The sequence below is a fragment of the Emys orbicularis genome, chromosome 11 (assembly GCF_028017835.1).
Source record: "Emys orbicularis isolate rEmyOrb1 chromosome 11, rEmyOrb1.hap1, whole genome shotgun sequence".
Classification (NCBI taxonomy): domain Eukaryota; kingdom Metazoa; phylum Chordata; order Testudines; family Emydidae; genus Emys; species Emys orbicularis.
The window spans coordinates 18,354,244-18,374,918 of NC_088693.1; the positions used below are offsets into that span (position 1 = coordinate 18,354,244).

At 43.1% G+C, this 20,675-nt stretch overlaps 1 protein-coding gene across 1 annotated transcript in view; it reads right to left on the minus strand.

Moving 5' to 3' along the window:
* The window catches only part of ZRANB3 (zinc finger RANBP2-type containing 3), a 114,013-nt gene that overhangs the window by 41,712 nt on the left and 51,626 nt on the right, over window positions 1–20,675 (minus strand). Inside the window, exons 9-12 of the mRNA XM_065413674.1 lie at window positions 11,837–12,008; window positions 8,721–8,849; window positions 2,000–2,119; window positions 1,228–1,347 (exon numbers count right to left, since the gene is read on the minus strand). Coding sequence (XP_065269746.1) covers window positions 1,228–1,347; window positions 2,000–2,119; window positions 8,721–8,849; window positions 11,837–12,008 — 541 coding nt within the window. The remainder of the gene's footprint in view (window positions 1–1,227; window positions 1,348–1,999; window positions 2,120–8,720; window positions 8,850–11,836; window positions 12,009–20,675) is intronic.

A 20,675-nucleotide genomic window follows, 5' to 3' on the forward strand; every position in this document is an offset into this window, starting at 1 on the left:
GGTGTTCAAATCTGGAAGGCAGGTGCTAGATTCCCTTTCTGAATATTAGCTAAATCTGGAAAAGAAAAGTCAATTTCTGCTTCCATGGCTCAGAAGTGTAAATCCTCCTACGTGCCTGGTACTGTATCTAAAGCTGCCCAGGGCCTAGTAGAGCCTCCCCTCCCTTACTTTTCATTTTAAATTTGAGTGGGATCCACGTACCTCCCTTGCTAGGCTTCAGATAGAGAGGTGCACTGTCCATTTAGTCCCCCCAATTCCTTCTTTGGGGGAGAGCCCAGGGCTGGGGCGGCAAGAGGTGCAGGGGGGCGGGGGGGGTGAGAGCCCAGGGCTGGGGTGGCAGGAGGTGCAGGTGGGGCCAGAGCTGGGGCGGCAGGGGGTGCGGGTGTGTGGGGGGGAGAAGAGCCCAGGGCTGGGGCAGCAGGGGGGTGCAGGTGGGGGCCAGGGCTGGGGCAGCAGGGGGGTGCAGGTGGGGGCCAGAGCTGAGGCAGCAGGGGGTGTGGGTGGGGGAGAATCCAGGGCTGGGGCAACATGGGGCTGCGGGGGGAGCCCAGGGCTGGGGTGGGGGGCGGCAAAAAACCTAGAGCTGGCTCTAACCCTACCATTCACAGCAAGCTGCAGCATGAGGTTTCAGTTCCACACTCCTTCCCCCTCCCTTTCCTGTTAATTGCGGCCGAGGGAATGCTGGGAAATGTAGTTCTTTCCCTGCTCCAGGGCTGGCTCTATAGGCAGGGAGCTAACCAAGGAACTACAGCTCCCAGGGCCCCCTGTTGGTTCTCAGCTCCCATGCTGGATTCTTGCGCCCCTGCAAATTTGCCGCCCCAAGCAACTGCTCGCTTTGCTGGTGCCTAGAGCCGGCCCTGCAGTAAGATATAGTAAACTGCAGTATTGTGTAACTGCCACCACATTGCTTCCCCAGCAAACAACAGTGGAAAGTGATGTTTGCTTCTTATTACATTGGTGCTTTTAGAAATGAGTGAACTCACACCAACATCCTATTTAAATACAGGCTGACACTTTCCTAGCTTTGGTTCTGTAGAAATAATTTCAACTTAAATTCAGTACTGATTATTATATGGTTGGTACTAAATTGGTTGCTGAGTGCAAAAGCCTCATGATATAGGTCACTTATAGTAAGACATCATATGTGTATGCTTTGTCTTTTTAAATATTATACTTCAAATTGCATTGCCTAATATCTACTTTTTTTTTTTTTTTTTTTAACCTTACCTGACCAGCAGCCTGAATGCTCAGGATGGCCACACGAGTATCAGGATCCTTCTGAAACTGATGGACAAGATGGATTCTTTCTACTGAAGGAACACTTCCATCTATCCGAATGTAACGTGCCTATAACATACCAGGATAATGGCAAATTTACATAATGATTCCCATAATTTACATAAAAGGAATTTTTTTTTGGACACTATTAAAAAACTGGGAAACAGAATAGCTTTGTTCTACTCCTAACTCAGTACCATAGGCAAATCACTTAATACCCTCTGTGTTTCAGTCTTTTCTATCTGTAAAATAATCATCTCACCTACCACATGGGAGTTTAATTCATTTATTAATGTTTGTAAAGCAACGTGGAATCTTAAAATGGAAAGTGTTACAGAAGAAAAGCACATTATTTCACTGTGAGGATTATTTTATTAATATTCTCTTTAATTCCAATCACCATTTTGTGAGCTATTATAGTATACTGAAATAGTACACTATTTTAGCAATGACCTAAAGGACTTACTCTACAATAGTATAATGGTAAGGGATCTGGCATTTACTGTTCCAGATACAAGTGTTTACATTATTTCCCAAAACTATTCTACAACCGAGATCTTTTCAATACTGACTGTTGGCCCTGATCCCACAAAACACTCACATGAATAACTGTGAATTCAAGGAGCTATGCAAGTGTCTCAGTGTTTGCAGGATTGGGGCCTAATAATATAACTTTTGGAAGAGGTCATTTTTAAACTCTATGAAGAACATTTAAAATTACCTTGTTTTCTATGGCTGCCTCTGTACAAGCTTGGAGCATGCTTAAGTGGTGAGCAAAAACCAGAAACTTAAGTTTGTCATTCTGAAGCATCATTTTGATATAGTCCTTTACCGCTCCTGCCTAGAATACAAGAAATGGTACAATTTTATTAGTACTACAGATTATACAAAAAAATTCAGACAGTAATGGTGTCTGCTTTAATAGCTTTTGTGATGTAGACGTTATTAGGAGGACAGAAAATTAACTATTTTTAAAATCGTATGAGTCATGTTCTAACAGAGAAAAGCGTTTCCAGATACTGTCTTCATGGTTTGATAGTTTCATGGTGCTTGTTAAGGATTAAAATGCAATTTTTAAACTCCCTTTAGCTAAAACAATGACAACTCAGATTGATTAATTAATATGCTGACAATCTAATGAATATCAATTGATTTCTGTCCTAGAGATATTTAAAGGGACACCAACAAAAAAAATGCATTAAAAAAATCTGCACCTGTGTCCCTAACACCACTGATTAAAACTGAAAGGATAATCTAATTCACTATTTCCTATTTCTACTCACATTAGGCTTGCAAAATATTTTAAAAACTGAGCAAACTAGAGTAATTTAAAAATGATTAATATGATATTGGTATTGATATGGTATCAATGAAAGATTATTTTTATTAAGTATCTGATACAGAAGGCTACACTCTTTGACCTTAATATCATTAACATAAAGGTTAATTTATTACCTAAATAAGTGGCTCTTTTAGTAATGAATGATACTATCACAGAAAAGTTCCAAAGTTTTCTCCATCAAAGTTTAGTCTATCACACTTGTGCAAAGCATTGGTTAGTTATGAATTATTTGTATTACAGTAATAACGAGAAGACACAGCCAAGTTGGGGCCCCACTGTGCTGAGCGCTATACAGGCATATATTAAGACACTTCCTGTCCCCCAAATTTTACAATCTTAGTTTAAGACAACATGCAGCTCATAAAACAAAGAAATGGCAGGAGAGAGGGAAGGTTAAGAAGGGAATTTGGGGAAACAGTAATACGAACATGTTATGGACACACAAGACTAGCTGTGTATTGCAGCTGTAGTAGACAGTTTGTTTTGGTTTGTAAGAAGGGATTTGAAGGAGTGTGCAGTAGTGGCTTTGCAGATTGTTTGGAGGGAATGCAATTAAGAATAGGGTGTCAGTGGAGGGACTCAAGGGGCCAGGAAGATAATTTTGAGGGAGGTAAACTTGCAGTAATAAAAATGCAAATCTCAATTCTCACTGAACTCTGCAGCCTGCAGATTCACACACTAAACCATTTGAAATTAGGCAACAATAAAGTTACCTGTGAACAGACGAAAGAGTGGCTCAGTAACTGGTGATTTGATTAGCAACAGTCAGTTCCAGATTGCTGATTTGGAAATCAGCAATTTTTTTACATCTTAAGACCTAAGGAAACAGATGTGGCTTTATATAAAAATGTTATAATTGGGCTTGTGTTGAGATTTCAGATGAGTCTCCCCTGACCCTAATGTATTTAAAGAAAGTAAATGGATTTAATTTAAAAAAGCAATTCAGAAAGCTTCTTTCAATTATTTGGTCCAAATGTTTTTACTGTTCACTGCTATAAACAATATTTAATTAGGATTTTTTTTGGATTTTCAACAACAGAAAATACAGATGAGTAAATATTATTTTTATAAATATTCAATGTGATGCAAAAGCATAATAGTGTTATAAAAGTTTTCAAATATTTTGCAACTGGATTTCAAGTTTCTCTAAAGATAAAATAAAAGCTTCAGCTATGTTGCCATAGCAAATAGACTAAGTCACAAAACTTTTAATATAGTTTCTTTTGGCCTAAGTAGCATATCTATTATGATTTACCTTTTCAAAGTATTTACAGCAGTAAATGCTACATTGTTTTTTAAGAGCTTCACATATAAGGTTAACTTACAATTATTGTAATACTTATTTGAATTCTCTTTCCACATTTGGCAAAGGTAACTATATGCTGCTTTTGACAGTATTTTAACAAATCTGAAGATACCCTTACTGTAATTCTGCTAAGCACTTTTCCCACAACAGGAATGTGGTTTTTAACAGGGCCTACCAGTATGCAAATTAACCTAGAAAACATTTCTTTTGTGCCATGTAACTCTTGCTTTTTGATTTTTAAAAAAACTAGGAGAGAGCGCAAGAGAAAGGAAAGTGAAATACAGTAAATAACCTTACATTGGCACAGTAGGAAGGCAAATTATTTTTCCCTAGCTAATTTGTTTTGTGTCTCAGTTGAAACAGCTTAGTCAGTGTCGAGTTCCTCCTCTTTATTTGCTTTGACAGGCAGGATGACTATCAACCACCGTGCAGGGTTTTCCCACTATATCTGCCTCACCAAATTAGATTTCTTTTTATCTAAAAAAAAAAAAAAAAAAAAAATCTGTTAATCCATTCTAGCTCCTAACCTAAGAAGGTGAGTTTGGGAGGCATAATCTGCACTATTCCCACATTCACAAAAACCACGTTAGCCAGAAGGTGATTAGGTAAGGGCTTGTCTACACTACCATGTGGGGTCGATCTAAGATTTGCAACTTCAGCTGAAGTCGACATATTTAGATCTACTTACCACGGTGTCTTCACTGTGGTAAATCGACAGCTGATGCTCTCCCGTCGACTCCGCTTGCGCTTCTCATTCTGGTGGAGTACCGGAGTCGACGGGAGAGTGCTCAGCGGTCGATTTATCGTGTCTATACTAGACACGATAAATTGACCCCCACTGGATCGATCGCTGCCTGCCGATCCGGTGGGTAGTATAACAAGCCCTTAGATGTGAGGGAAGTTTGTTTTTGGAAAGGGAAGAAAAGAAAGCTTTGTCTTGCTATAGCTTTAACAGTCCGCAAATAACAGCCTAGGCATAAGATGATTAGATAGCTACTGAAAAAAGCTTGGAACTTTGTTACAAGATTAGTGTACAAGGATTCACCCACGGGATATCACCTGTTCTTGGCTTCTGGGTCTGAGCAGAATCTAAGCACTGTCTCGGGCTTTGGACCTCTGGGCACACTCTCTGGGGACACATCCTCTAATTAGCAGCCAACCCAGAGAGAGAAAACTTTACCCGCCCAACTGCCCAGACCTTGCAACCTTGCAGCTCTCCCAAGCAGCTCTTGCACATTTGCAAAGTTTCACTGAAGCTGTTGATCTTCTGACTTACTGTTACCCCCGTTGGGGACTATGTGACATTGAATGCAAGAGTCATAAAGACAGTGCAAAGGAATTTCTAAAATTATCACCCTTTACTCATAGAGAACTCACAAAAGCAATACAGCTCTATGGAAAAATAGCAAAAACCTGCATGCAAACCCCTCTCTCAGTTTCCTCACCACTCAGAGTCCGTTTGGCTTTGGTCAGTCCTTTGAGGGTTGCAAGACCCTCCTTTGCTACTGCCACAGCCTTGCCTTCTGGGCCTGGTCTCCTTTCTCTCTAAAATGGCCTGTAAGAAAGTCCTCCTTTTATAAAGGTTCCCACTTAAGGTGACTTTCCTCAGTGTCTTCAAGTCCCTCATTAGATAATCTATTGCTTGGGTACAAGTCCCCCTGAAAAGTTACCTATCCTCCAGTAATCATGGCTGTTCAAGACATTTAGTCAGTGTTGATCCCACTGTTGGTGTCCACCTCATGTGCATGAGATTTTTTTTTTTTTTTTAAATAGTAGTGTGCACTGGGGCCATGCATGAGCCCTGTGCCTTCTTGTGCTCCCATACAAGGGCATTAGGGGCAGGGCAGCCAAGACCCACCTTCTTTTCCCTTGCAATCTGAAACCCAAAAAGCAGGAATAGAGGACAGGTCATGGGATCACACTGATTACATCTCGAAGAACGACAATTAAAGGGTAAGTAACTGTTCTTTCTTGAGTATGTGTCAGTGTGAATACCATTGTAGGTGACTGGCAAGCAGTCAGAATGGTGGGAATGAGGAGTTTCAGCTATGTCCGTCGAACAGTGATGAATTTGGCATCAGCTCTGGCAGATGAGTCCAAGGCATAAGTCTTGACAAACATCAGTGGGGCACTCTATGTTGCCGTTTTGCAGATATTGGAAACTGGTACATTTCTGAACCAGGCAGAGGATGTTGCTTGAGCTCTGATGGAGTGAGCCTTGATGTTTATTGGGATTATTACATCAGCTAACACAATGAGATACATTTGTAATCCATTCCAGTATCCTCTGTGAGGAGAGGGCTTGAACTTCAGAACACCTGCCCACGACTATAAATAGATGGGGCAACAGTCTGAACAATTTGGTCCTATCAGTGTTATAAAGCAACAGTCTTGGATATATCTGGTGTGTTTAATTTATTTTCTTTTGGTGCCAAGTATGGCATCAGGAAGAAAACAGGCACGCTGATTGACTGGTTTAGATGAAATTCTAAAACCATCTTAGGAATGAACTTTGGGTAAAGTCTTAGCACCACTGTGTCCCTATGGAATTTTGTATAGGGACTCAGGTTTGGCCATAATTGCCTAACACTTAGTCTCCCAGCTAAAGCGTTAGCCACTAGGAAGATCATCTTCAGATGCGGTGCAGGGAGTAGTCTGATAAAGGTCCATCAGTGTCAGGACTAGATTGAGGTCCCAAGTAGAAGTAGGTTCTCTGACCATTGGGTAAGTGCATAACAGCCCTTTAAGAAACTTTGATACCATGAGAAAAGACTGAGCATGACGATACAGGTGGATGCTAAGCAGAGATTGCTATGAAATATATTTTAGTAGAGATGAACAAGAGGCTGTCCTTTATAAGTGCAATAGATAAGGATCTGTGATATTGAGGCCTGGATCTGGTCAAGACCACGATGGGCTGGCCATAAGAGAACATAAGAATGGCCCTACTGGGTCAGAAAAAAGGTCCATCTATTGCAGTATCCTGTCTTCCAACAGTGACCAGTGCCAGGTGCCCCAGAGGGAACGAACAGAACAGGTAATCATCAAGTGATCCATCCCCTGTCGCTCATTCCCAGCTTCTGGCAAACAGAGGCTAGGGACACCATTCCTGCCCATCCTGGCTAATAGCCATCGATGGACCTATCCTCCATGTATTTATCTAGTTCTTTTTTGAACCCTGTTATGGTCTTAGCCTTCACAACATCCTCTGGCAAGGAGTTCCAGGTTGACTGTGCGTTGTGTGAAGAAATACTTGCTTTTATTTGTTTTAAACCTGCTGCCTATTAATTTAATTTGGTGACCCCTAGTTCTTGTGTTATGAGAAGTAGTAAACAACACTTGATAGACCTCAATCATATCTCCCCATAGTCATCTCTTTTCCAAGCTGAAAAGTCCCAGTCTTTTTAATCTCTCCTCATACGGAAGCCGTTCCATATCCCTAATATTTTTTGTTGCCCTTATCATGAACTTCTTCTATTTAAATGGATATATTCTTCTGGTGGATACTTTCCTGCTCTGTGCCAGGATTTCTTGGACCTATAGGAAGCAATCTTGGTCGATGGTATTCAATCAGCCAACAGCCATGCTCTGAGGTCCAGTGACTTCGGGTTCAGATGGAGTATCTGGCCATGGTGTTGTGAGATCAGGTCCATGCAGTCCAGGAGCTAGATCAGAGACAGATGGACATGTAGTAGGTCTGTCAGCCAAAACTGCCTCGGTCAGTACGGAGCTACAAGAAATATTGTGGCTTTGTCTCCTTTGATTTTGGAAATCACCCTGGGGATTGGTGGAAAGGCATACAAGACGACTTGGAGCCACTGAACAAGGAAGGTGTCCAGATTCATACCCCTGTGGAATAAAAGTTCTTGCAGTTGATGTTGATGATGATGTTAGCAAACAGGTCTGTCACCAGGGTCCCTCAAAGACTACTTGTGAGTGGTGACCAACTGTCTCCTCAGGAAGTCTACCAGGTTGTTGTTGATACCCGGGAGGTGACGAACCCTCTGGGTTATCCTACGCTAGTGGCACCACATACAGAGCTTGATGATTTTCAGGCACAGTGATGATGAGTGTGTACCTCCTTGCCCATTTATGTAGTGCACGGTGGAAGGGCTGTCCATCAAGATCTGTAGAGTTTTGAAGAACAATTAGGAAGGCCATGCAAGTTAGCCTGAGGGCTCTGAGCTCCAGGAGAAATATAAATAAAGGAAAGGAATTATTTAAATTCTCAAAAGATGTTAGGACAAGGAGCCACAGCCTACTGTAAACATAATATTGGAGGGGGAGGAGGAACTTAGTAGTGAGAGCAAACTGGCAGTGAAACTGACTCCCAAGATTGGTCAAAGCACAAGCATTGTCATTGTTGGCATCTAAGAAGACAGATAAGAGATTCAATGCAGAACGTCAAACTGAAAGTTCAAGCAGTCTCGTCTCGCTAAACATCTGATAATACTGTTCAGAATTCTGAGATTGAAGAAGTCGTGCAAAAGTGCTTTGCCAATTTATTACTCTGCCAGACTGTTTTAGTTTGTGCTTATTATACCAGAGATACCACAAATCATCAAAAACATTTCACACAATTAGTTATCCACCTCTAAAAAAATGTGGGACGTTACGGTGACTGAAGACCACCCAAATGCCCAACTGTCCCAATTCTGTGAAGAAGCATGAAGAGTCCACTAGTTAAGTGATTACACATCGGAAGCACATAATATAAAAGTAGTAGAAAAAGAGATAATTAAAACATATGATTGAATATATATTTAAAATAAAACTATAAAAAGATTTCATTACCTTGGCAATGGCAGTTTGCTTATACATGCGTGTAATCAGACCCATGACTTGAACAAAGTGGCTTTCAGTGACATCTGAATTTGGAGCCCTCATTAATTTCTCCCACTCTTCAAAGCTGGTATTCAGTTCCTGAATGGGAGGGAAGAAAAATGTTTAGAGGTACAATATAAATGGCAGAACAATTACTGCTTCTGTGAATCATGTCCCACCTTCCTATCAAAAGGAAAGGTAAGGAAGGAGATTATATTCAAAGATGCCAGTTTTTTCAAAGAAAAACATCAGTGCAGCAGCAGGTCAGTCATATGTTCCTACCAATAATAGAAACTTGTGAAAAGCTGTGGGTGAAAATAAAGCTCACTCCGTTAACATCATAAATCAAACACTAAGCACTTTTTATTAAGAAGAAATACTGAACAAGCAAAAACAATGCCAATTACATATGAAAGTGGAGCATCAGGAGAAAATATAATCATGTAACAAAGAACATTAATGGTAAGATGACGTGACAAAACTTATTTAAATAAAAATACAATGTAATCAGCTATCAATCCTTCACAATATTTTCCTTTGTTACAAATAACTAAACAAAAACATTAATTCTACTTTATTGATCTAATGTCATTTATGTTGATTTTCATGTGCTGTTAAATAGTTAACAGATATAACTATTTGGTACTCTGGTCCCATCCTAACTTTGGGTTATACACTCTCCACAAAGTTAAAAGAAAATCCAGTTGATGGATCATACTGAAAATCCTTTCAAGGGTTATACATTAAGGTTGGGGAAAGTTATTAGAAAGGATAGCAGAGATTATACTGACATCCCTAGTTGTATTTTTAAATCTGGATGTGTGCCTAGATGCTCAGGTAGCAGCTACACAGCCAAGAGCACTTTAGTTTATAAATGGCAAGAAGAGTCTTTTTCTTTTGGATGCACATTTTGCTACAGTTTACTCATGCATATGTCAACTCGAGATTATTTTACTGCAACACGCTGTACTGTTTGAGAGTACTCTGAAACTGAAATTGAATGTGACTGTCCACTTATTAAGTATCAGAGGGGTAGCCGTGTTAGTCTGAATCTGTAAAAAGCAGAGGGTCCTGTGGCACCTTTAAGACTAACAGAAGTATTGGGAGCATAAGCTTTCATGGGTAAGAACCTCACTTCTTCAGATGCAAGTCAGATGCATCTGAAGAAGTGAGGTTCTTACCCACGAAAGCTTATGCTCCCAATACTTCTGTTAGTCTTAAAGGTGCCACAGGACCCTCTGTTGCTTTGTCCACTTATTAAGTGGTGCATCATCACGCAGAGAACACAGACACCAGAGCACTGGTTGTGCAAGAAGAGAGCATGGGGAAAGGTGCTGGCCAGGCATTTGCTGTTGAAGGATTGTCAGGTTTGGAATGCTCTCACCTCTCGGTCTGCTAGAACCCAGATTTGTTAGCTTTCGGGGAACACCTCAAAACTCACATTTATTGTTGGGAATTAGAGGAAGAGAGATTGGTTGTTGGGATGGATATGCTAGGTCTTTGGATGGGCTGCTATTAAGGAGACAAGTTTTTTTGTTATAATTATTGGTTGTCCCATAGATGTATTAAAGAACTTATTGGTTTAACTGTAATAAAGTTCCTGACAGATTAGAATGTACACTAAAAAGAGACAAAAGACAAAATACTAAGCCCTGGGCAAGTTACTGAAGTTTATAATTTTAGATCAGAATATTTGATTATGTGTAAAATGTGAGAGTTTGAAAAAGACTGCAATTCTTGCTGGTGAATATAAAAACACAAGTCACGAACTAACTGTGTATGAAATTTCTTTCAGTGAGCTACCCAATAAACATTGCAACTAAATGTATTACTGTATTTTAAGTGTTGTAGTCATTGCAAATATGCAGATTAAATTTTTTGTACTGAGTGGTTATTCAATTTTTATAACATAACTTAATTTGGCAAAATATAGGAGAGAGAGAGAGTGAGTTAAAACAACCAATGTGCGCTAATAAGCATAATTAGACGATTTTGTAAGGTAGTCTATACGAGACATTTCAAATTAATACAAATGAACCTTAACTGCAGTTACTTCAGTACACCTCTACCCCGATATAACGCGACCCCATATAACACGAATTCGGATATAATGCGGTAAAACAGTGCTCCTGGGGGGGGGGGGGGGGGGGAACAGCAAGGGGGAGGCTGCGCACTCCGGCGGAACAAAGAAAGTTCGATATAACACGGTTTCACCTATAACGCAGTAAGATTTTTTGGCTCATAGTGAAGCTTAATTTTTTTTTTATAACGAACATTTAGAGTTCAAGTATTCTTTTGGAATGCAGTACTTGTTATCTACTGGTACCAGATAGTGTTAATCCACTTAAAATGCAGCATTTATCACCTCTCTCTTTGAAGTAGGAATAAAAATCCCTGGCTCAGGGTCTTGCTGCAAGTATTCCCAATAGGGAGAGAAGAGGCAGTCTTGTTCTCCGTTCTTCAGAGAGTGAAGATACAGCCTTGTAGTATCCCCACCCTCCACACCAGACGTTCTGAGGATGAAGAGGATGGGATCTTTTATGCACCTCTAATATTAGTAAAATTCTGCTTATAAAGTGAAGTGTTTTTGTGGAAGGGAAACCCTTCACTATGAGTTTTGGGTCCTGCACCATTTCAGGTAATGGAAACTTTGCCATTGACTTCAGTGGAGCTGGATCAGGTCCTGTAAGGGAGAGGTGTATATGCACATGTATTTTATTATATGATACCAACAATTTATTTAAAATCCTAACACATTCTAATGTAGTTACTGTATGTGGCAGACTACATCGTAGTGTATTATGTATGGCTCTTTTGGGGCAAGCTTCATAACTCGCTTGTGGCTTCACCTCCCATTGGTAATGCAGCCACCTCATACCCATGTTGATAAAACCTATGCTCCATTATTTTATTTTTATGTGTATATATATAACATAAACATACACTATATATAAATTCATGTTCCTTATATACAAAAATATATTCCAAATAATTCAGATAAAAAAGGATAGTAAACACAGTTATTAGATATTACTGCTGGCAACAAGTTTGTTAGATATTTAAAAATATTGAATGAGTCATTTCACCTTAGCAGCAGCTTTTGGGAGATCAAATGGAATGCGTTGTCTAATTTTGGGAGGCAACTGGGTTAGAACTTCATTCTTCAAGCGTCTGATCATTATGTTACTTAACAACTGATGTAATTCATCTAAGTTTGAAGCCCCTCTGCAGTCCCATAGAGTTCTTTTACCAAAAAACCTGAGAATGAGAAGGTGAGAGGGGTGATGAAACTTGTTCTGCTAACTTGAATCAACGATTTCTTTAGTACACACTGGATTTTATAACATGGGGCAAGATACCCATGTGTGCCAGAGCCGTACTCAGGGTACCTGGGTGTGAGGCACAGGTGGCTCTCCATTTCATTTCTGCCTCTCTACAATCCTAGAGGCTGGCAGGAACCAAAGTGGCCAAGAACAAGTTAGAGCAGTCTAGGGACAGCTTTAATTGGCACCAGCAGATAAGCGGACCCAAGGAGCCTCTCCAACAGCCAGGAGTGTATTAAACGCTGGCCCTGCCCCAGGCTAGAGGTCCAGACTGAGCAGCCACCGAGCAGCATGTCTAGGCTAGTGCATCTCAGCTTTGTGCATTAGAGGCATCAGGTGCGGTAAAGTTTTCTGGCACTGCTGGAGGTGGGGGTGTCACAGAGTGTGGGGGAGTCAGGGCCCCGCACCCGCCACTTCCTGCGATTCACCGTGACTCTCAGCCAGACAGTAAAACAGAAGGTTTATTAGACGACAGGAACACCGTCTAAAACAGAGCTTGTAGGTACAGAAAACAGGACCCCTCAGTCAGGTCCATCTTGGGGGGTGGGGAGCCCAAACCCAGGTTCTGGGCCTCCCCCCGTCTCCCCAGCCAGCTCCAAATTGAAACCCCCTCCAGCAGTCTCCCCCAGCCACACCCCCCAGCACCTCCTCCAGCCTTTGTTCAGTTTCCCTGGGGCAGAAGGTGTCACCTGGCCCCAACCCTGCTCCTGGGCTCAGGTTACGTGCTGGCTGTCAAGTATCATCCCTCAAGTGAAGTCACACCCTTATATCTCACCACCATCTAGTATCAATGTAGACAGTAAACTAGTAAAACTCCCATGCAACATTACCAGGTTAATACTCCCTACTCCATAACAGGGGGAAGGGATTGTTTTTTAATTGTTTCACTGTTGTTGTTCAATTGCCTTATGCCCCCCATCCCCTTTCAGCCCATTGGTTTGTACCCATTCCCTTGCCGAATATTCTTTTGTATAAATGATCTCAGAACTCCTCTGTGTGCAATTGGGTTTTTGTGTCAGTGGCTTCCGGATCTGCATAAGCAAAAGGGTGGGTGGGGGTGTCTAAGACTGACCCAAAGAGAAATAGGTGCTACCAGCACATGTGCCCAGTGCAGAGATGGGGCGGGGGTAGTTTGGTACAGTACTTTCCTGATTGCCAATGCAGCACAGCCAATATAGAGGATGATCACTGTTTTGGCTCTGTTGCTATAAATGTCCTAAGAAATGCTGAAGGCAGGTCAAAGATTAAGAAAATATTACTCTTGCTACAAGAGTTTTAACAACCCACTTTCCTCCTTAAGAGTCTCTGTCCCCTGAGTGAATGATTAAGTGTCACCCCAACTGACAGGTAACCTTTGAGCCCCCAACGTTCCATCTGAACACTCCCCATGCATCACCTCTTTTGAACCCCTCTTAGTGCTATTTAACCAGCAGGGAAGATGGAAAGGAGTCTTCCACACAGCCCCCATTTCTGTTTTTTCCTTTATTCTCACTCCTTTTCTATCATGCTGGCCAGGAGATGAGCAGGACAAGCAGCATGACAAATTCCATCAAGATTTCATCAACTCTGGAGAATTGCCCAAACACACACCTGCCCAGGATAGGAGTATATTGGAAACATCTGAAAGAATTTACAGTTCAGCAGCATTTTACTCTGCCGTCTAGAATCAACTTAGGAAGGGACACAGGGACTCATTTCTGAGCTGGTGAAGTATGATCATACTGTGAGGAAGATGCTGGCTACACCACTATTTGCACACTTCCTGTCCTTCTCCCCCATATTTATTTACTGAGTGCTATATATACAATCCCCAGAAGGCACTTTTTCTGTCCTAGTTAGAGTCAAGGTGAGAAAGGGGGAAAGTTAAGTCAAGAAACAGTAGGCAAAAAATTCAGACTCCCTCCAGACCTCTTACCTTCAGAAAGCGGTGACCACAAATACCCAAGTTGAAGAATATGCAGGGAAAGTACAGTATAAAAATATTAAATCAAGCTTAAACATCACAGGAAGTTTTTATTTCAGCCCAATCATAAAGACAAAGTTACTTATTTTGAGCACGCCAGATCGTCACTCAGTTTGATTTTTTGCACATTTATGGTATTCCAAAAATAAAATAATTTTCCAGAACTGAATAGCTAACCACAATGTACATCCCACACACATTTGTGGTGTGAAAATTTCACATTCACACAGTCATAACACCTTAGAAAAAACAAAGTTACTCTGTCTGGATATCAGACAAAGCTGTTTCATGGCATCTCAAGTCAAATGCTGAAAAAATACATAAGCCAGGGGGTAAAACAAAAAGTTGCTTTGGGGAAATGGAACCTTATAATATGAATTTTTATAAGACTACCATCCAACCGAAAGTCAAGTTATCTGGCAAAATGAATTCCGTTAAGTAACAGAAATGTGTCTTTCCAAGTCTGAGCTTCCAGAAATGTGCATAAAGTTGAGAGCTAACATAACCACACCAGTGATAAAGATAACCATTAAGAATGACACAAAATGAATTTGTGGTATGTCAAGGTTTTATAAATTAAGTTCTGCGAAAAACAATTATTTAACCACAGTTTCTTAGCAAATCTGTTTCTGAGCAACTCCTCTTTCTTTTCTACTTTTAGACTACATCTAGAGAAACTGATCCGAGAGAGAGAGAGAGAGCGAGCGCGCACTGGACTGGAACTCAGGATACCTAGGTTCATTTCCCAGCTCAGCCACAGATACCCCGTGTGATCCTGGCACAGTGGAAAGACACTGAGGTGCTTTTGAAAATTTACATTTTGTGTCTCAGTTCCTCATCTGTAAATTAGGGCAATACTTCCTTATCTCACAGGAGTGTTGTGAGAATACAATACATTAGCGGTTATGAGGTGATCAGTGATGAGGGACATAAATAGTTGGATAGGTAGTCTAGCACAGGACTGGGGAGCCAGGACCTCCCAAGTTTTAAAGCTTTAACTCAAAATATTTACTTTCTTCACTCCCTTGAATAGATAATTCACTCCTGGGGGAATTCTGCACCACTGCACATGCAGAGAATTTATGTCCCCACAGATTTCTTTGCTTCCCCACAAAAATGACTTTCTGATGGGCAAGCAAAAGGAAGCCACAAGAGCGGTAATGCGACCCGCCCCAGCAGTATGTTTTGGGTGCCCAGGGCAGCCAGCAGAGAGGTAAATCACTGTGGGGCAGGGGGCGGGATTGGGGAAAACCCAGCTGGTGGCTCCTAACCTGCACCGGGCTCAGCTGTTAGCCCCGGCTGGGTTGGAGAGGACGGGACTTCCTCTTCCCCTGCATGGCATCTGGGGCTGTGTCTGACCCACCTCCAGATTTCTCCCCCGGCTGTAGGAAGCTCTGCAAACTCCGCCAGACCCCGAGCTTCCTGCACCCATCGCTCCTCAGCTACAGGGAGAGAGATCACTGTACAGGGAGCTGCTCCCCCATCTGCCCAACCCTCGTGCATCCAGACCCCTTCATACCTAGACTCTCCCGCCGAGCCTCATCCCTTCCCTGCACCGAGAAGCCCCCTGATAAGCCTCACTCCCCCTGCACCTGGACCACCCCAATGAGCCACCCACATCCAGATCCCCACCGTACCGAACCCCAATCAGCTGCATCTGGATCCCCACCCCACTGAGCCCCACTCCCCCAGCATCTGGACCCCCCCACGCTCAGACCTCCCTGCCAAACTCTATCCCCCCCCCTCCCAGACACCCCTCCTGCTGAGCCCCAACTACCTTCACCTGGACCCCCGTGCGGAGTCCCATTACCGTGTCACTCAGAACCCCCCCAACAAGCTCCTTTGCATCCAGATCTCCCCCTGAGCCACCCGTACCCAGATTGCCCCACACAGAACCCTCTCAACCCCACATCTGGCTTCCCCCACACTAAGCCCCTCCACAGTTCGATCCTGCCTTGCTGAGCCTGCCTGCCCACACCTGGTGCACCTGGCACAGACGGCATGTTTCTGGGGCAGGCCTGGTCCTTGCGCGGTGTCAGCGTTGGGTGCAGTCACACCGCTGAGTCCGTGTTCCGGGGGGGAAGCTGCACAGTGATCTCCCACCTCTGTGCAGCCAGTTGTCTGTGCTCCCCAATGCCATGCTGGAGCCACCACATGTAGTTGACAAATAAAATTTGCATAATTTTGCATAATTTTAAAATATTGTGCGCATAATTTTTATTTTTTTGGTGCAGAATTTTTAATTGTTTGGCGCAGAATACCCTCAGGAATAATAATTTGTTTATAAAGCACTTTGAAGTAGTATTATTACTATTCGAGCTTCCCAAGGCTCAGGAATTACAGGTGAAAAAAGGTTGTTTACCTGTTCTGTAACTTGTTCTTCAAGAAGTGCAGATGCGTATTCTACTCAAGTGTGTTCACACCTAACACATCGGAGCAGAAGACTTTCCTGCAGCAGTGCCCGTTGGGGCAGTGCAAATCCCCTATGCCCCCTTGTGGCCCCTCCCGAGGCTATAGAAGGGCAACGCTGCCCCCAATCCCCTCAATTCCTTTGCACTGGAGAAGATGCTAAGGGTATATCTACACTGCAATAAAAGACCTGTGGCACTGAGTCTCAGAGCCTGGGTCAAATTAATTGGGGTCTTGGGCTGCAGAGCTAAAACTAGCAGCGTAGGCATTCAGGCTCAGGATGGAGCTCAGGCTCTGTGACATTGAGCCAGAAACGGTTAAACAATTAGCAAGCTAAATGACCCAAATTCAACCTTTAGAGACATTGTTAGAAAAGTATGTCAATGGTAATTAGGGCCATTTCATCATGTTAGATAGACTAGTGCTTTGAAATGCAAATCTGTATTGTAAGAGAATTAGAGGTAATACTAATTGTATGTGTTTACTTATATCTTGTCAGATGTTAATCATGTAAACAGACGGTTCCTGTCTGTTACTAGTATTGATTCAGGGATCAAAAAGGGAATAACAACATTTAGATGAAACATGAATGTAATAATATCATTGTCTATATTTTTCTTTGAAGTTTGTAGTAAACTGTCTTTGAACTACTTAATGGATAATTACCTTATGCTGATGAATGCAACTAGTTACCACATAGGAAATAGGAGGTTCTACTTCAAAACCACAATGCTGCACCCAAGGAATGTCTGATGTCAAGAGGCTGCCAGAGAGCTATAAAAAGAACTCTTGGGCCCCGATCCTGTATCTCAGATCTGCTTAAGATTCATCAGGGGAAGTTTGAGACGCAAGACTGAGGTCCCAGCTCCAGTCTGGGTAACTTTGATATTCGACATTGGACTATAATCTATGGAACTAATTCTGAAAGAACTTTTGCAACTCTGATGCTCACCATCTCTACTACGAAACTGACCTAAGAACTTTATTCATATCTGTTTGTATGGGGGTGCGCACACTTTTTGGCCCGAGGGCCACATCTGGGTATGGAAATTGTATGGCGGGACCTGAATTCTCACAAAATTGGGGTTGGGGTGCAGGAGGGGGTGAGGGCTCTGGGTGAGGGTGCAGACTCTGGGGTGGAGCCTGAAATGAGGAGTTCAGGGTGTGAGAGGGGGCTCCGGACTGGGGCAGGGGGTTGAGGTGGGGGGGGGGAGGAGGGGGCTCCAGCTGAGAGTGTAGGCTCTGGAGCAGGACTGGGGATGAGGGGTTTGGGGTGCAGGACAGGGCTCCGGGCAGGGATCAAGGGGTTTGGAGGGCAGGAGGGGGATCACGGCTGGGGGTGCAGGAGGGGCTCAGGGGTGCAGGCTCCGGGCAGCGCTTACCTCAAGCAGCTCCTGGAAGCAGCGGCATGTCCCCACTCCGGCTCCTATGCGGAGGCATGGCCAGGCAGGCACCGCCCCAACAGCTCCTATTGGCTGCAGTTCTCGGCCAATGGGAGCTGCGAAGGCGGCGCTTGGGGCGGGGGCAGCATGTGGAGCCCCTTGGCTGCTCCTAAACATAGGAGCTGGAGAGGGGACATGCCTCTGCTTCCAGGAGCTGCGGCAAGCGTGCAGAGTGGTCCCTGACCCTGCTCCCGGCTAGAGCGTGGGAGCGGGGAAAGCCCCAGACCTCACTCCCCAGCAGGAGCTCGAGGGCTGGATTAAATCATCTGGCGGGCTAGATGTGGCCCGCCACCCCTAGTATGTATAATGGTCTTTTAACCTATACTTGCTCTCTTTTCTTTTTTAATAAATCTTAATTTAGTTAATAAAAATTGGCGTGTATTTGGGTAAGACCTGAAATAGTCATTGACCTGGTGGGTAATGTGTCCGATCTTTTGGGATTGCTAGAACTTTTTACATGATGAACAAGATTTTCAGTTATCCTCATCATATTTGACTTGGCTGTCTGGGTGGAAGCCGAAGGCTGGATTGTTTTAAGAGAACTGTATTTTTGGCTTCTGGGTAACCAATACGGTATTAGGGAAGCTGTTTTATTGCTGGCTTGGTGAATCTAATTATTAGAATAACCACCAGTTTGGGGGATTGTCTACCCTATTCTTTGCAGTGTGCCCTGACCGAACAATCTCAGTGTGCCCCCCCCCCGGAACGCTAGTCACACCCTCTCCCCACACTGGGTTTCAGAGCACTGGGCTCCAGCCTGAGTCCATACATCTACACTGCTAGTTTTAGCTCCAGAGCCCAAGGCTGAGCCAACAGACCTAGTGTCACGGAGTGTGGGGGGACACAAGGCCCTGCACCCCCGGCTTCCTGCGATTCACCATGACTCTCAGCCAGCCAGTAAAGTAGAAGGTTTATTTAGACGACAGGAACACAGTCCAAGACAGGTCTTGCAGGCACAGACAACAGGATCCCCCCCCAGTTAGGTCCATCTTGGGGTCCCAGGGCACCACAGCCCCCTTGGGAGGTCAGAGCCCTGTCTGCCTCCCAGCCATTCCACCAGCCAGCTCCTGAAACTCTCCCTCCAGCGTCCCCTCCCACAGCCTTTGTTCAGTTTCCCGGGCAAAGGTATCACCTGGCCTCTAACCCCTTCCTGGGTTCTCACGTTACATGCTCAGGTATTCTCCCTCATGGCCAGTCTCCCATCCCCCAATGCAGACCGTCCTAGCCAACCTCCCCTGCCTTCCCAGCCAACACTCCCCACTCAGCCTTCAAAGACCACATTAAGAACAGTCCCAGTTCGTCACACCAAGGCTCTGAGATTTGGCGCTGAGGGTTTTTCTTTGGAGTGTAGACATACTCTAAGATTCTGATGGAGAAGGGATGGAGGGCAGGTCATGGAAGAACGTAATTGTTTTTTCTTCTTCACGTGGCTGTAGACATGTATTCCACTCAGGTGACTCACAAGCAGTACAGTATGGTGGGAGATAATGAGTCCATTTAAATAGTGATTACAACAACACTTTCCAAAGTTTGCATCAGATCTCGAAGTGGTGATTACATAATGATGAGCAAAATATGGAAATATGGTGTGAATTTTTGACAGTGAGGGTAATTAACTACTGGAATAATTTACTAAGGATCGTATTTGATTCACCACCACAGACAATTTTAAAATCAAGATTGAATGCTTTTCTAAAAGATATGTGCTAGGAACTATTTTGGGGAAGTTCTATGGCCTGTGATATATACATGAGGTCAGACTAGATGATCACAATGGTCCTTTCTGGCCTTAGAATCTATGAATTTATGAATTTATAGATAAATTGCCGGATGACACAGAAAAAGAGATAAGGGCTTTCTTAACAGATCGTCAGCTGGCTGCAGCTCGCTCTAATCTGCCCTCGACGTCGCAGATGTTTCCTCCATTGCAATGGCCTCTGCAATCATAATGAGAAGGCATTCATACTTGTATAACTCCAGTATAGTGCCAGATATTCAATGGTTTATGGAGGGCTTACCCTTTGATGGACAATCGTTATTTTCAAATAAGACAGACAAGGTATTGTACCCTTTTAAAGATTCATACACTATTCTCTGCTCCCGGGGAGCATGCACTCCAGCAGCTAGGAAGCACCAATGTAATCTTCCACAGCAAATATTCTCAGCATATCAGAGACAGCTCTTCTATCCGCTGAGGCAACTTGACACCTTCAAGAAGAGACAGAAACCTCAGAAGAGGAGGTTATCTAACTCCCACTCTAACCACTTGTCTTGCCCTCAACCTCCTGTAGGGAAACAAGCCTTTTGATTTCTTCAAGGATAGCAATGCAATGAACAGCGATCTTCTCGTTCCTTCCTTCCTTTTCAGTAACAGACCATCTCACTTCCTCAGCACTTGGACAGAATCCACCACCACCCTTGGTACATCATTCCAATAGCTAATTAGCCAGTTAAAAAATTATGCCTTATATCAAATCTGAATTTGTTAGATCTTTCTCTGCTATACTGAAGAACCCATTATTACATTTTTCCTCATGTAGTTATTTATAGACTAATCAAGTCACCCCTTAACCTTCCCTTTGTTAAGATAAACTGTTAGAGCTCCTTCTATCATTGTGAGGCATATTTTCTATCTTTTAATCATTCTTATGGCTCTTCTCTGAATCATCTCCAACTTATCAATATCATTCTTGAATTGTGACCACCAGAACTGGACACAGTATTCCAGCAACAGTTGTACCAGTGCCAAATACTGAATTAAATAATCTCTCTATTCCTACTCAAGATT